The sequence below is a fragment of the Dromiciops gliroides genome, chromosome 5, assembly GCF_019393635.1.
Source record: "Dromiciops gliroides isolate mDroGli1 chromosome 5, mDroGli1.pri, whole genome shotgun sequence".
In the NCBI taxonomy this organism is placed as follows: Eukaryota; Metazoa; Chordata; class Mammalia; order Microbiotheria; family Microbiotheriidae; genus Dromiciops; species Dromiciops gliroides.
In genome coordinates, this window is record NC_057865.1 from 12,139,566 (window position 1) to 12,156,552 (window position 16,987).

At 43.2% G+C, this 16,987-nt stretch overlaps 1 protein-coding gene across 3 annotated transcripts in view; it reads left to right on the top strand.

The window, feature by feature from the left end:
• Positions 1-16,987, top strand: part of ITGB8 (integrin subunit beta 8) — a 116,258-nt gene that overhangs the window by 12,306 nt on the left and 86,965 nt on the right. For all 3 annotated transcript variants that reach the window (XM_043966423.1, XM_043966422.1, XM_043966424.1), the window contains exon 2: positions 16,566-16,651. In XM_043966423.1, the coding sequence (XP_043822358.1) occupies positions 16,566-16,651 (86 nt within the window). The remainder of the gene's footprint in view (positions 1-16,565; positions 16,652-16,987) is intronic.

A 16,987-nucleotide genomic window follows, 5' to 3' on the forward strand; every position in this document is an offset into this window, starting at 1 on the left:
CAAGAACAAACAACAAATACTTAAATTATATTTCTTCTGAGTTACTTATTCATTTGGTAAACCTAGAAAGGCATCATATCTTTGACTATAGGGTTGTTGGGTTTTTTTTCTTCCATCTTTCTAGTAGTAGTGTAGAACAATTAAAAATTAAAACAATTTTTAAATTGTAGAATAATTATTGGTTCTCTGAATGTCTCATAGTTATGCTGCAAGGAAATGGATGAAAATATTATTTTAAAGCATTCTAATTGTACAATATTAAATACCTAATAGTGGCCCAAAAAATTAACTGAAAATGCTAACTTTATCTCTCATAACACAAAGCAGCAAACCCCATTGTATTAGTTTGGTCCATCTTACCTAGATTTGTCGAAAGGCCACCATTTTGTGCTTCTGTACTCCCATATTGGTGATTCCATCCATGTGGGCATCTATTCTGTCCATGACTACAGATTATAACCCACCATGTCATAATAGGTGGCCCATCCTTGAAAGTTGAAAAATTGTTCCCTCTTGTGGCCGATTTCATGATGAACTCCTAGCTTAGCAAAGTTGGGCATTGGAAAATAGGTAAATAGTCCCTCACCAGGCCATATGCAAGCCTCTTCAACTCAGTAGCAACTGTCAGAGCTAGTCTGGCAGTCCTGGAATAGAATTTTGGTGCCAGGGTTACTCCTATGCCCAAGGGACGCATCAGAACAAGAGTATCCTGGAAGTCATGTTACAGATGATGTCTTAAAATGTTTTTCTTCCCAGTAGTTCTGTTCCCTGTAGGTTAATAAGGCCTGTGGTTGACTCAAAACAAATATTGTCAACCTCCTCTCCTGTTTGAAATTTGAAATTTAGTGAACCAAGAAGTATTATATAATATAGGAATAGTTACTGGTTAAACCATGCTTTATGGGTTATAAAATGCTTTAATACACACTATCTCATTTGAGCTTCAAAAGTGCCCTCCAAGGTTCAGTCATTATCAACACAATTTCACAGATTTGGAAACTGAAGCACAAAAAATGAATTGACCAACAAGCATGGATTTCTTAAGCCCATACTCTGTGCCAGCCACCATGATGGTCAGTGACTCCCTCAAGAATAGAGGGCTGTGGGGCAGATAGGTGGTGCAGTGGATAGAGCACCGGCCCTGGAGTCAGGAGGACCTGAGTTCAAATCCAGCCTCAGACACTAGGCACTTACTAGTTGTGTGACTCTGGACAAGTCACTTAACCCCAATCGCCTCACCCAAAAACAAAAACAAAAACAAAAACAAAAAAGAATAGAGAGCTATTCAGCAGAAGGCCTAGGTTATCTGAGTCAACTGTGCTTCCCATTATACCCCACTGCTTCTCTAGATTAATATCAACTGACTTTATATAGCCCTTCCTTTCCTGATAACTTCCCTGGGTGGAAGGTTGGACAGTATTTTTTTTTCCAACTTCTACTCATGGAAAAACACAGATTCTGAAAAGCTTGCCTTGGATCACACAGCTGGCAATTGACTATCAGAATTTGAACCCAAGTCTCCCTGATTCTTTGAGGCTTCTTGTATGAGTTGATGGCTGAGCTAAGAAGAGGACAGGTTTGTGAGTCATTCACTTCACATTTTAGTTGACAAATCTTACATTTGACAAGTTGTCACATCCATCACCTCACTTGATGCTCAAAACATCCCTAGGGTATGGATAGGTGTTGTATTCTTTTCGTAGATGGGAAAAGTGAGGCCTACACAGGTCTTTGATATACTCAGTCACACAGCAAACTAATGACAGATCAAGGATTCCAATCCAGCTTCCTCAACCTAGACCAGAGAACTTCCCATTGCCCCAGCTCCATGGTAAAGCTCTCAGAAAAGCAGAAATCCTTGGTTGGATATGAAAGCTAGAAAGAACACCTTCCCTTCCATTCACGTCATCTTCCTCAAGCTCTTCCCAGTTTCACAATTCCACTCCAATCTGCAAACTAGTTTATTCACTGGTTCAGGGGCCAGGCCTGAATTCCTGGCTCTGTCTCTTTCAACTCATCTGGACACTCAGCCCCATAATCTGTAATACCAGGTGGTCAGACTCAATGTCATTTTGATCCCTCAGTCTATCACCTAGGATCCTGGGGCATTCTTTGGAAATTGTGGCTTCCCCATTCTTATCTAAATGGTCACCTGTTGGGGATGTACAGAGCTGAACATTGACCTTAATGGACTCTGAGACTGGGGTTTGGAAAAGCCCAAAGGGGAAAGCAGAAGCACCTATTCATTGAGTCAGGAAAGGAAGTTCCTTAGGAACTCAGAGCAAAGCACCTGGTTATTTTAGCACTTTCCTTCCTTCTCTGTAATCATCCTCAGTTGAATAAGTGGTTCCTTGATTTTGGGCCCTGTTGAATCAATGTAGTGCTTCTCTATGGAAGTTTCTTAAGGTCAAGGATTATTTTTGCTTTTCTCAGTCAGTCAATAAACATTTATCAAACTCCTACTGTATGCCAGGCATTATTCTAATGATTGTAAATACAAAAAGAGGCAAAAGACAGTCCCTGCCTTCAAGGAGCTCATCATCGAAGGGGGAGATGCCAAACAAGCACATATGCAGAAGTGAGCTGTCTACAGAATAAATAAGAAATGATGTAGAAGGCACTAGAATTAAGAAAGTTTGGGGAAGGCTTCCTGTAGAATGTAGAATTGTAGTTTAGACTTAAAGGAAGCCAGGGAGAGTAGCAGTCAGAGTGCAGGAAGAAGAGTATTCCAGGCACAGCTGAGAAATGGAGTCTTTTGGGGGAACAGGCAAGAGGCCAGAATCAATAGATCGAAGAGTATATTTATGGAAGAGTAAGGCGTGAGAAGCCTGAAAATGTGCAATGGGGACTGGTTATAAAGGGCTTTAAATGCCAAACAGCAATTTGTATTTGATCTTGGAAGTGATAGGGAGCTTCTGGGGTTTATTGAATAGGTGGAGGAGAGTGCATTTTTATCATTTGATATGATGCCTCATACCTACCTAGCAAGTGATTAATAAAGGCTTGTTGATTGGCTGATTAAAAATAGAGCTACTGTGAGTTTTGCAAAAACTAAAAACAAAACCCCTAGAAGCATGTAGATTTATGCATTCTAGAAATGAAAGTGATCTCAGAGATCATCTAGTCTAACTTCATTACTTTACAGAGAAGGAAAATGAAGCCCAAAGAGAAGAGATGTGCTCATTGTCACAGAGATGGGATGTGAATTCCAACTTCTGCATCTTTGCACAGTCCAAAGCTCCCTCTCAGTGTGGGAGGTAATCAGTCAGGCAATCCATCACCAAACATTGTTAAGCATTTGCTATGTGCCTGGCATTGGGTTAAGTGCCCATGACACAAAGCCAAAAACCGAAATGTGAATTTGATGGGGAAGGACAGAAAGTGATCTTGTTGTTTCCTCTTTGATCCCTGGCTTGGCCAATTGCTTTTGGTGTCAACCTGGGCAAGTCCCTTCCCCTTCCTGGGCCTGTTTCCTTATCTCTAAAATGAATGATAGGGGTAGATGCCTTTGAAATTTCTTCTTACTCTAGAGCTATCAACTCGTGAAACAATCCAAGCGAACAGGCATTTCTTAAGTATCTGATCTAGTCCCTCTGTCCCAGATCTACAAAAACACAATCAAAGTCATTTTTGCCTGCCCTCAAGAAACTTGGGTTCTAATTGTTGGGAGAGTGCAATGAGGGGGAGGAGGAAGAGGAATGGGGGAGACAAAGAGAAGGAAGAGAGAAAGATGGAGGAGGAGGAAGAGGAACAGGAGGGGAGGAAGAAGAAGAGGAGAAGGAGGAAATGCTAGTGACTAAGATTAGGAAGGACTTCCTGGAGAATAGAGCACCAAAGTGATCCCTGAAGGAGTCTTGGGACTTCGGGGGCAGCTAGGTGGTGAAATGAAGCACCGGCCCTGGAGGGTCCTTCAGGTCCTTCAGGAGGACCTGAGTTCAAATCCAGCCTCAGACACTTGACACTTAACTAGCTATGTGACCCTGGGCAAGTCACTTAACCCTCATTGCTCCACCAAAAAAAAAAAGAAAAGAAAGAAAAAGAAATAAAAAGAAAAAGAAAAAAAGGAGTCTTGGGACTTTAAGAGGTACAAGCCAAGAGGGAGTTTGTTTAGAATAAATCCATTTTTGAGAGTTGATGTTGATTTGCTGGCCCTGTAATAAAATCCTTGCAAGCAAGAAGTCTTCAAATTTCAAAGAAGCTGTACAAAATCTTATGTTCCTCATGGTCTACATTTTAGAAACTTCTTTAAGATTTAGGGCTTTTGACCTGAGTAGCTATTTAATAAGTAAAGGAGAAAGGAGGGGAAAGAGGGAAAGAAAGAGAGGAAGAGAAAGAAAGGAAGGAAGGAAAGAGAAAAGAAGAAAGGAGAAAGAAAGAGAATGAGAAAGGAAGGAAGAGAAAAGAGAAGCAATGAATAAAATAAGCAAAAGAAGAGGGGAGGGGAGGGAAGGGAGGGAAAAGAGAGAGATTCCTACCTGCCAAGAGTTGGAATGGAAAATAGGAAGAGTCCCTGAAGCTCTAACAAAATGTGTTATACTGAAAACATTACTGGAGGGGCAGAGTGGGGAACTGGTGAATATTTTGGCTTTTCAGAACAGGGAGTGTGCCTCCCAAAGAAGACAGCTGGAATGCATGGAAGCTTTCCAGTTCAAACAAGGAGCAGAGCTCATGTCCAGTTGGGCTTTTCCAGGCCAGATCTGGCGGCTCTGAACAGGGCTTTGCCTCTGAGCAGCCCAGAGCTGCCGGGACTGGGGAGCCTCGGAGCACCCCGACATTTAGGGCTAAGGTGGGCCCATGGCCCAGGGAGATGCCCTGATTGGTGACTGTGGTCACTGTCTGTCCAGCTTTCCTTGGGGCCTCTCTCTTTCTTTCTCCTTTGGTAAGAAGTCTTCCTCAGATAGTGTGGCCTAGTGACAAGACCAAAGTCAGTAAACATTCATTAAAATCTTCTTTGGGCCGAGGTTGGACAAGACCCTCAAGAAACAATGAGAAAAAAGGTAATAGGTCCTGTCCCCAGGGAGCTTGAATTTGATCAGGGGGAGCCATAATGCAGGAATAATTATTGTACCCAGGACACTGGGCTTAGAAGAAGGTGACATGGATTGAAGTGCTGGTTCTGACACATTTTCCATGTGATTCTGAGCAAGTCATTCAAATTCCCCAGACCTCACTTTCCCTATCTCTAAAATGAGTGTGATGGTACTTCTGCTTCCTTCCTGTCTGGTTTGTGATGGAGAAAATTCTGGGTAGATCTCTAGAAGTTCAGGGCTATACCAAAGTATATCATTCAGAGAAACAGGGCTTGGCAGGGGAGAGAGGGATATCTAACATTTAAGGAATGATGGGAAAAGGAAAAGTTTGTTCGAATCTAAACAAACATCTCTCCCTCTCATTCTTGCTCTCTTTCTAGTTCTCCCTTTTTATTTCTATCTTTTGCTTGCCTCTGTGTCTGTCTGTTTCTCTCTTTTTTTCCTCTCTGTCTCTCCTTCCCTTTCATATGTAACGATTGGAATGACGCCACCTGCTGGATACTTACTGTAGAAGAGTTCTGCCCATGAAGCGAAGGTCTTTGAGGGCAAGACCAGGCATCAGGAAGTGACGCAGACTAGTGGGAGGAGGAAGGAAGAGACTGGCGCTCAGTCTCGGGCTCTTTCCTGAGGACGCTGGCGGAGAAGGGAGCTAGAAATGTGCTCTCCCTTTAATAGATAGGAATCTAGGCCTTTCTCTCTCTCTTTACCAAATTCTTATTCTCCTTAATAAATGCTTAAAAGTCTAACTCTTGCTAAAGCTTATAATTTATTGGCGACCACTCATTAGATATTTTAGACAGTTTAGCTAGAATTTTAGCCCTTAACACATACCTCTCTGCCACTCTCTTCCTTTCTTCTCCTCTCCATTCCTTTCTCTTTCCCCCTTTATGACACATTTGACATTATGACACACAGGGCACATTCAACATAGCTAGGTAGCTTTCCACCAGATATTGAAGCCTCAGTTCTAATTCCACTTCCTCAGGGAAGATATTTCCTAACCCAGACAACTCTGACTTCCTTATAACCTTGCCCTCTTCAGGACTTCCCCCTGTAACACAGAGAGTTAGACCCTCCCTCAGACAACCTGCTGGGTACAGACCCTCCAAGTACATAACTACCCAAAGATCCTGCCTTTGAAGAGCTCTCAGTCTTATTAAGGGTGTTGGAGATGCACACGAATAACCACAAGATTGCAGAAAACAGGATACTCAGAGGTCCAGGCAGGAGGCTATGCTATGGGAAACTGCAACAGAGAGAGATCACTTCCTATTGAGAAAATGAGGGAAGGTTTCAGTGAGGGGAATGACCATTTGCAAAAGGCTTTGATCCCACCCATCCAGTGACAGACATGGGCCTACAGTAGACTTGGGAGATGACATGAGCCAAGGCAACGAGGGAGCTGAGGACAAGATGAGAACTCAGATTGGGGAAGGCAGGGAAGTAAATAGACCACTTTGGCTGGATCATAGTGTCCACGGAAGGAGGAGATAATGGGAAGCAAAGATGGAAAACTGGGCTGGATCTAGGCTTCTAAAAACCTTGAAGGTCAGAATATTCACCAGGAAGCATTAAGCACCTCCCGTGTGACAGACACTGTGTCAGACACTAAGACAAAAATAACAGTTAGTACCCTCAAAGATCTTATATTCCATTGGTAAGAATTTATCTTTAATTTATCCCATGATAGGAAGGCCTTCAAGTATTTTGAGTAGAGGAATGAGGTAATCAGAATGGTACCTTAGATTATTTTTATGAGCAACAGCAGGAAAAATAAATAGGAGGTGAAACAGACTGGAATGGGTTTGGAGGCAAATCTGATAGTCCAGGAGAGAAGGGGCAAGTGCCTAGAGTAGTTGTGGTGGGAGTAAAGAGGCTGGCATAGATTTGAGAGATGTTTTTAGAGGTAGAAAGACAAAGATGAGGGCACTAGGTGTTGTCTTGGAGACAGACACACCTCACTTCAAATCTTGCTTCAGACACTACTAGTTGTGTGACAATGGGTAAGTCATTTAGCCTCAGTTTCCTTACCTGTAAAATGGGGATGCCAATCACGCCTATCTGTTGAGGATCAGATGAGATATTGTATTCACATGCTCTGCAAATCTTCAAGTGCCACATCAATGTTAGTCAGTTTTACCATAAAGGCTCTAGGATTTCAAGCCTTGATGATGGGGTGGGGCAGAGAATCACCAATGATCTTATTGATGGAAACAGAGAAATTAGAGGAGAAACAAGTTCTTGGGGAATATTAATTTAGTTTTAGTCATGTTGAGTTTGAGATTAATCCTTGAAAAACATCATGGCACAGGGGAAAGGGAACAAACCCATGGAGTATGAGGATACCTGGTTTCATATCCCATCATTGATATTTATGGGGTATATGATATTGGGTAACCTACTCTGTGGACCTCAGTTTCCTCATCTGTAAAATAAGAGGATTAGACAGGTTGACTTCTGAGTTTCTATCCAGCCATAAATGGATGATCCTTTGAGGTGCTAATTGGACAAGCCAATTGAGCTGTCCAGTGGCCAGATCGAAATAATTGTAGATGGTCTGGGGGACAGGTCAGATGTGGAAGCATGTAATGAGCAGTCTTCTGCCTCAAGGTGATGACTGAAGTTATGTAAGTGGGTACATTTTTCAGAAAAGAGAATGGAAAATAAGACCACAGAGTCTTAGGAGATCACCATGCTGAAAAAGCAGTTGAGGAAGATAGAGGAAAAGGAGACTGATTTAGGAGCCATGTGAGTTGAGTGCGATGGGAGGTGAGGGTGGAGAATGTCAAAGAGCAATGGGAGACAGGGTCAGCTGTTGCACAGAGGTTGAGGAGAATGGAAACTGAAAAGAAGCCATTGAATATAGGGATCTGGAGGTTGTCAGCAATCTTGGCAAGAGTTGTTTCAGCAGAGTGATGGCGACAGAAGCCAGATTGTGAGGTCTGAGCCATGATCGGGTAGGGAGAAACCATAGCCTGTGGACATAGAAGAGGCTGCTCTTTCCAGAAGTTTGACAATGAAAGGCAAGAAGGATTACTGGTACTTTTTTGGGGTAGAAACAGAGTCAAGGGCAGGCTGTTATAGGATAGCAGAGACAAGCTTCAAGGCCAAATGAAGGGAACCATTAAAAGGAAGTTGACCAAAGATAGATGAGGTGGTCATCATTTCTATGGAAAAGTCATACAAGAAATAGCAAGGGGTTGGATAAAGAGTATCAGGTGGAGGGAATTGGTATCAGCAAAAAGGAGGACCACCTCTTTCTGAGAGGGAAGGGAAGGATCTGAATAAGAGGAGAGCATGAGAAAGAATATGGAAGGAACTCAAGGACTGAGTGAGGGAAAGGAGTTGAGGGAGATGACACTAGCTGTGGGACCTTGAGCCAGTCACACTTCTCTATGAGCTTCATCTTTAAAACAAGAGGGTGGCAATGGAGGACCTTGAAGCTCAGGGTCAATGGGCCTATGAGGCTTACAGCCACTAGCTTAACTTTTCTTTGGAAAATAGGAAAGACTGCCTGCTGAGATGGAGCAGGGGCCATTGGTTGCTCTTGGAATCCCCACAAATTGGAACAAAGGGCCTGGACTATGTCCAGTGTTGGGTTTGTATATTCTAGTCATCTTTATAACCCACACTTCAAATATCAGTCACACCATAGATGTGTATTGTAAAGAAAAACAAAGATGGAGCAGATGATGAGAATGGTGGCAATAAGAATATTGGTGATAATGATAATAATAATAATAACTACCATTTATAGAGTACTTACTATTTGTCAGCCTCTCTGCTAAGGGCTTTACAATTATTATCTTATTTGATCCTTCCAACAACCCAGAGAGGAAAGTACATCATTATACTTGTTTTACAGATAAGGAAACTGAGGCAGACAGAGGTTAACCAATTTGTCCAAAATCACACAGTGGGTAAGTGTCTGAGGCCAGATTTGGATTCAGGTCTTCTTGACTCCAGGAACAATGCTCTATCCACTGCACTATGGAACTCCCCAATGACAATTGTCGCTGTCTCTGAAACAATGGTGGATTGTAACATCTGTTTGCTTAGCATTCCAGCTTTATCCTTGTGGCATTGCCTACTTTAAAGATTTCAGGGGAGCGGCTAGGTGGCGCAGTGGATAAAGCACTGGCCCTGGATTCAGGAGTACCTGCATTCAAATCCAGCCTCAGACACTTGACATTTACTAGCTGTGTGACCCTGGGCAAGTCACTTAACCCCCATTGCCCAACCAAAAAAAAAAAGATTTCAAAGACTCAGGGTGTAACATAAGGCAAATCCATCATAATAAAAAATAAAAATGGTTCCCAAGAGTATATGCAATCTATATACTGTTTAGACCTAAAGAAACTCAGTTTCTTCATCAGTAAAATGGAACATAATCCTTGTACTTTCTGACTGACACTTCTGGGGTTGTTAACAAAACTTAAAAGTGCTATCTGTGAGCTGTAATTGTCAGTATTGTCACAGAACCATTTGAACACCACATAGAAGCAGTAGTGACTTGAGAGTGGGACTGGGGAAGGGACTGCACCTGTGGTTTCATTGGTATAGAGAACTGTCTGGCGAGATCACACCCTAGTATCTACCATCAACACCATCTGTGTCACTGATTGTCTTTGAGAGTTGTCTAGACTGCCAAGAAGTGAAGTGACTTGCCCAGGGTTACATGGTCAGTTTGGGTCAGAAGCAAGATTTGAACCCCAGATCTGGCTGACTTCAAGTCTTATTCTCTATCCACTATGCCTTACTGCCTCTTAAGAGTTGAGCTCCCTACCATTGTTCATTTAATAGAATACTTGCTCCCTAGAGGCAGGGCTCTGTGCAGGAATACTGAACTAATGGTCTCCACAAGTAGCTGTGGGCAGGTAAACACATAGGCAGAAGAGACCACAACCTCACCCTCTTTCCAACAGGTAGATCATGGAAAGAGTTGGTAATCAACATCATGGTTATGCTGCCATCAGCTGACTTGGTGATGACTGGTGGCTTGTGCTACCAGTGAGGAAAGCTAAAAAAGCACCTGAGGAGGCTGACAATACTCTTCTCTTCTCTAGCCCTTCTCATGGTTCAAAAAAAGATGGTCCCATGGAGCAGTCAAGACATTGAGGATTAGATGATGATTCCAAAGGTCTTGGAGTGTCCAGTGCCAGGGACAGGATAGTTCTGCAGTGCTCTGCACAGGTCAGACTGTGTTCAGTTCTAGGGCCACAAATAGGATATCAGTAAGTTAGAGCTTGTTCAGAAGAGAAAGCAGGCTGGGAGTGGGGGAGAGGAGGGAGGGTCTTGAGTCAAGATCATGCAGGATCACATAACCATCATCATCAATCAGGAGTCACTTTAACATAATTAATTATCATTCCTATTATTGATTGATGATAATTGCTGTTATTTACATAGCAGTTTAAGATTTGCAAATTGTTTTACAAATGTTGACTCATTTGATCCTCCCACAACTTTAGGAGGGAGGTGCTACCACTAACCCTATTTAAAAAAGAGACTTGCTAGGTTGAGCCTGGAAGAGAGAAGACTCAGAGTCAAGTCAGCAAGAACCCACAAAAGCGCTATCTATGTGCCAGGGGAGATAGATAATAAGATCACAGATTTAGAACTAGAAGAAACTAGTCCATCTCCCCATTTTAGAGATGAGAAATCTGAGTTGCCAAGAGACTAAATGACTTCCCCAAAGTCAGTCATGTAAGATGTGGCATCATGAAAGGCCCCCATATAGAGGTTCTATTTTTCCCTGAGACGAGGAGGCAAGGAGATCAGGTATGGGCTGGGCAATGTGGAATTCATGCCATTGTTTTAGGTTTCATCTGCATCATTAACTCTTTCTTAAGTCTAGACAAGCAGCATACTAATAAATCTATCCCTAATTGGTAGGAATCCCATGGAGATCTAGTACAGCTGGGAATGGGCATAGGGGCAACAGGAAGGGAGGAGCCTTCCCAAAGGGCTACTTTACCAAGGGACAGTAAGCATTAAACACTTAGTGTGTGTTGGGCACTGTGCTGAGCACTGGGGATACTAATGTAAGCAAAACAAACAAACAAACAAACAAACAAAAAACCAGGCCCTGCCCTCACGGAGCTTCCTTTGTAAGAAGAGAGAAGATAGCACATAAAAGGGATCTGGAAAGAGGGAATGGGGGATGGATGAGGCATGGTTAAAGTCTGGGGGGAAAAAGGCTGAGAACTAGTGGATGCCCCCTCACTGAAGGTCTTCAAAAACGTGTTTAGAGATGCTGAAAATAGGTATTCTTTGTGGGTAGAAGTGGATATAGTTGGCCTTTCCAACCCCCAAATTTTCTAATTCCTTGGGTCCCATCTTCTAACGTCTGAAAGAAGAGGATTTTGAGTTAGATGCCATGTTCTCATCCATGGCATTTGTAATGCAATTTGCTTCAGTGGATTCCATGCTCAAGCCCGGGGATCTAGATATTGTGCAGGCAGGAGTTCTCCTCTCCAGGAGTTTACAATCTAACGGGGAGTGGGGAACGGGAAGTCATATCCCCAGATAACTCTGATACAAGAGAGACTCTCTTAAGGGCAGGGAAGAGGTCTGGGCCAAGTGCTCAGAGTTATGTGAGGAGGTCAAGCTGCCTTTCAACATAGTTTGCTTCTTGGAGGCAGCTGAGTTGGAACTTGAAGGGAGAGTCTTCAGCAGATGGGCATGGATGGGGTTTGGTGGAAAGGACATTGGTGCACATGGCATTGACAGAGAGCTGGGGAGCACAGCACCAGAATGGGGACAGGGAATGCAACTCATAACCAAGATTACTATGGTCCTTTAGAACCTGCAAAGGACTTTACAGAAATGATCACATTTGCACCTCATATCACTCCCTGGGAAGCAGGTCCTACAGGAATTTTTATTTTTCTGCTTCCTTACAGATAAGGGTATTGAGAATAAGAAAAGTTAAGTGACTTTCCTGTGGGCACACAGCAAATACATTCCTGAGGCAGAATCTTCTGACTGCAAGTCCAGTCCACCTTTGCACACTCCCTCTCCTACCATTCTACAGAAGTCGATGTGGCTTCTGACATGTCTGTAATCCCAACCTGGTTCTGACTGGGTAAAGCCTCTGTCAGTGTCAGTGCATAGCAGGGCTCTGACTTAGTCAGACCTGGCTGAGCTGATACTCAGGGCAGCCCTGCCAGCTAGTGCTCTCAGGCAAGGAGAAGGAATCCTCAGACTCCTTCCTGCTACATATGTGTGTGCCCCATATGAATCTTAGGGCCTCTCAAAGAACAAACTCTCTTCATTCAGCCCTTTGCATAGACCTTGTTTCAGCATGAAAAATGAAAGCCTGAAATTTATCTTTGCCAAAGTTTATCTGGCTTGTCTTCTGAGAATCTGACCATGACACTCTCCAGCAGCAGGTTTTGACACGGCTCCCATGGAGGCCAGGCCTGGAGTCTGCACTGAGTTCTGAGGAAACACAAGACACCCCTCCAGATCCAATTCCAACCCAGGCCAAACTCCTGTCTCTGGGAGGCTTCAGAGGCATGTCAACCCTGACCCCTGGCAGGCCCAAAGTGACCTCCCAAGCTGTCACCCATCTGACCTGGGTAGGTCCCCAAATTTCCAAAATGGAGGTTGGCCCTCCAAACGCAAAGGGGGCAGGGCAGGGATGATAGACACAGAAATTAATGGAATTCCTTCCTTTGCAAGTTGCTCAGTTCCCTGGCCTCAGGTTGAATGAGGGCTGTTCATGGTCAGACTCAGTCTAACTTCAGAACCATATCCAAGCTCCTTCCTCAACACCCCCCCCCACCTCCAGTACTTCACAAGGGTAATGTGGAGCACAAAAGTCTTACCCAACTGCATGAAGTCAGGGCTAAAATATGGCCCTAGCCAGTTCCAGCTTTCTGCAGTTATGATCCAGCTTGCAGTTCAACAAAGGCCAAGCTCTGTGCAAAAGGATGCTTGGAGTCTATTTGTTGGGCTCTTGTGTTGGGCTGATGACATAGGAGCCCTTAAGGTTGAGAGAGCACTGGATTCAGCATCAGAGGGCCTGGGTTGGAATCATGGTTTATCATGTATTATGAGACCTTGGGCAGATTATTCACCTTCTCCAGACTTCACCATCCTCATCTAAAAAAGAAGACAGGAGATTCCAGACAGCAACAGGGCCTATTGGATGGAATGCTGGACTTGCCATTAGGAGAACTTAAATGCAAATCCCTCCTCAAATACTTAATACTTGATTAGCCCTAAGCAAATCATCTTACTAGGCATGTCTCACCTCCCTCATCTGCAAAATGGGGAAAGGGCTTGGCCTATTCAGCCTCTAAGGTAAACTCAAGGTCGAAATATATTATCTTAGGCCCTACCAGGACCCTTCTAGCTCCAAGTCTGTGAGACTAAGTTCAGAAGAAATTCAGAAGGCTAATTTTTGCCAATTCCAAACCATACACCCAAGTTCTCTGGGATATATTTATCTTCAAAGTTTCAGTCACATTGGAGAAAAGCCTAGCTGATGGCCAAGAAGATATAAAGGATTGAGAGTTGCCTTTAAAAAAAAAAATCCCAATTTGTTTTATATCACCCTTATTTCCCAATATCTTCTTCCCTATCCCTCATCCTTCACCCAGAGAGCCATCCATTATTACAAAAGTAAGTAAGAAAGAAAGGGGGGATGGAGAGAGAGAGAGAAAGAAAGAGGAGGAAGGAGAGAGGGGGTCAGGAGGAAGAGAGAAAGAGAGACAGAGGAAGTTAAAGAAAAATAAGCAACTTGCCTACCTAAGAGTGGTTGCCCTTTAAGCACTTAAGTTCCAAGGCTAGCTCCCTTCCTGGTTCATGGCAGCCACTTCATTGAATAACTCAGGACCAGAAAGGTCAGTGCAGAGCCATATGCAATTAGGTGAAAGAGCACATAAGGAGGAGGACGATGAGAGAGTGTCAGGAGAAAATTCTTGTTTCTTCAAGTGATGGGGAGAGGAGTGAAAATAGAAGAAAGTGAGAGGTCTGCCCCCTCCCTGCCACTCCCATAAGGACCTCAGACTTCCCACTCACCCCATTTAGCTAAACTACCCCTCAGCTCTTTAGCTTTCCCCTCCCCAAACCCTCAGGGGGATAGTTCATCCTTGAGTGTCTCTAAATGACTGAAATAGATTTGGGAGCAGGGAGCAAAAGCATCAGGGCCAGCCAGAGAGGAGAAGGGTGTAAGGAGATACCCTCCTATCTCTCTCCTCTCCTACCCCAACATCCATTGGGCTGCCTCTGCCTGCCCAAATTCTCAAATCTATTTTTGAACAGCAGGTTTCACAATGAGTAAAATAGATATAGAATGAGCAAAGCCAGAGGATGAGGAGGGGAGGACTGAGCTATCTTTGGGTCAGGATGACATCAGTGCCTCCTGAACAATGCTGAGCTGGAGATGTGCTCGGTGAGTGCCTGGGGATGCTGGGCTCAGGTGATAGCAATCATTGGCCAAAACATGATGCCTATGCCCAGGGGTGCCAATGGGCACTGCAGCCTGATTGCAAACTCTGGAGAAGACAGTCAATGGTCATTCCTGAATCAATTTTTCTATCTTTTTCCTAGTGTTAAAAGGTTATGCCAGGTAAGGAGTGGGAGGTGGGGGAGTGAGGGGGGATATGAAGAGAAGGGAGGGAAATACTTTCCAGAGGAAAATAGTATTGTTAACTATCACAGCCAAGGGTGGAAGTCTATGGAAAATCGAGTTGGATACTCACTTAAGGTGAGCCAGGTGCAGGAGGCCAAGACATGGCCTCATCTGAGCCAACTTCTAACGTGCCCTTCACTGACAGTTGCTATAACTTGTTAGCTGGGTCTTTCTGTCCCTTGTAGCCTCAAAGAAACATAAGATCAGAGATCTAGACCTAGAAGAGACTGTAGAGGTCATCTAGCCCAATTCCTTAGTTTTAGAGATGAGGAAACTCGGGCCTAGAGAAGTAAGTGAATCGTTCAAGGTCCTACAGGTAAGGAGCTGTCCAAGGTGGCATTCATAGACTCACAAATTTAGGGGTCCATAAGACCTTACAGGCTCCCTTGTCCAACCACCCCCTTTTTGACAGATGATGAAACTGAAGCCCAGAGAAATTCAATGACTTTCCCAAGGTCACACAGATTTTAAGTGTTAAAGATAGCATTCATAGGATCATAGATTGCAAACTGAAAGAAAGCATAGGGGTCATTTATTTCAAGACCCTTAATTTATAGATGAGCAAACTGAACCCAAGAGAGAAGAAGTGTCTTCAAATCAGTCAGAGGCTCCATGGGAAAGTATTCTCATGGCCATCCCAGCCGTTTATAAATTCTCCATCCAGAACATTAATATATAAAGAATTTAAAGATTTATTCACAAAGGTCACTACAAGCATTTCATTTGATTCTCACAACACCTTCATGAGGTTTACTGCAGATACTCTAAGGATTAGTTATATCATTTTAAAAATTGAGAAACTGAGTCATAGAGGTCAAGGGAATTGTCCATGTGACTTCTCTAGAAATTTTTACATCCAAGAGCTGAAGCTAGATGTCTGCTGAGTATAGTCCAGCAATCTGTATTACTCAAAACTCAACCTGAGGCTCATGGAAATCAGGTCACAATGTAGATAGCAATGTGTCATAGTGGGTAGGGAGTTGGTCTTATAATCAAGAAAGATCTAAGTTCACTTTCCACCTCTGACAATTACAAGTTATGCAAGCCTGAGTAAGTGTGTGAACCTCTAGCAACTCCCTAACACTTATCCATGAGGGATAAACAGCTGACATCTTTGTTGGCAAAGAGAATTCCTACACTCAATGTAATCACAAATGATTGATACAATGTTCCCATGTAAGAGAATCAAGGAGGGAGTCCCTTCCTCTTGGGTTTCTTGAAAAAGGATTATCCAGAACCATCAAATATGAATTAAAGTCAGTAATTCCCACCCTTTCCACATACAAAATCAATCATTAAAAATCTTGGGCAAAGGTCATATTTATGAACTTAACGCATGTGAGATAAAAAGAAAGATATTGTGAGATGTGGAAAATGGGTTCTTTTTGGAGTCAAACAGCCTGCATTTAAATCCTGCCTGTTTTATTTCCTACCTATATGACTCTCCAAGGTTACATTCCCCCTATTCTATGTATTTGCATGTGCTGGGTTCCCTTTCTTTAAAATGTAAACTCCTTAAGGGTAGAGAATACTTTTTCCTGTCTTTATTCCCTAAGTACTTAGCATGGTGCTTTGCAGGACAAGTATATAATAAATGCCTTTGAAATGAGTGGTTGATTGATTGAAATCATTTAACCTTTCTTGGCCTCAGTTTCCCTCTCTGTAAATTAAGTGTATATGGAAGGGGAGAGGAAGGGCCTAGATGACACCTAGAAGATCTTTTAGCTCTAAATCAATGAATGTTGCCTTCTCTAGTAAAAATGTGTTTGTCTTTCAAAGTCTTGTAATTTGCCAGGCTGATTTTTCACCCAAGTCATTTGTCAAGGGCGAAATGGTAGGGAACATCCAAGGGGGAGAGCTCATTAATAATCATCTATTGTTCCTCCATACAGATGAGAACAGATGTACCAGCTCTAATGCAGCAACGTGTACCAAGTGTCTGGCGCTGGGTCCAGAGTGTGGATGGTGTGCCCAAGAGGTAGGCATGTGCTCTGATTCCTAAGCTGGACTTCATGACCTTATTCAACTGGGGCGAGAAAGTGGCCAGTGGAAAGAAAGGGAGGGAGGGCCATCAGGACAATTTTCCTCGGCGTTATTATTGGAGCCAGCCTATCTGGCTTTATGAAAATAAAGCGTAACCTTTTTATTAGGAAAATTACAGTAATTTAAAAATAAAGTGCAAACCACTTTATGTTTTCCATCTGTTCCATAGACAGCATTGGCAGACAGAGATAGTCACTTTTTGTAGGCTCAGCCGACTTTGGCACAGGGTGCTGGCCCTCATTTATTTTAAGCATTTAATTATATTTCCAAG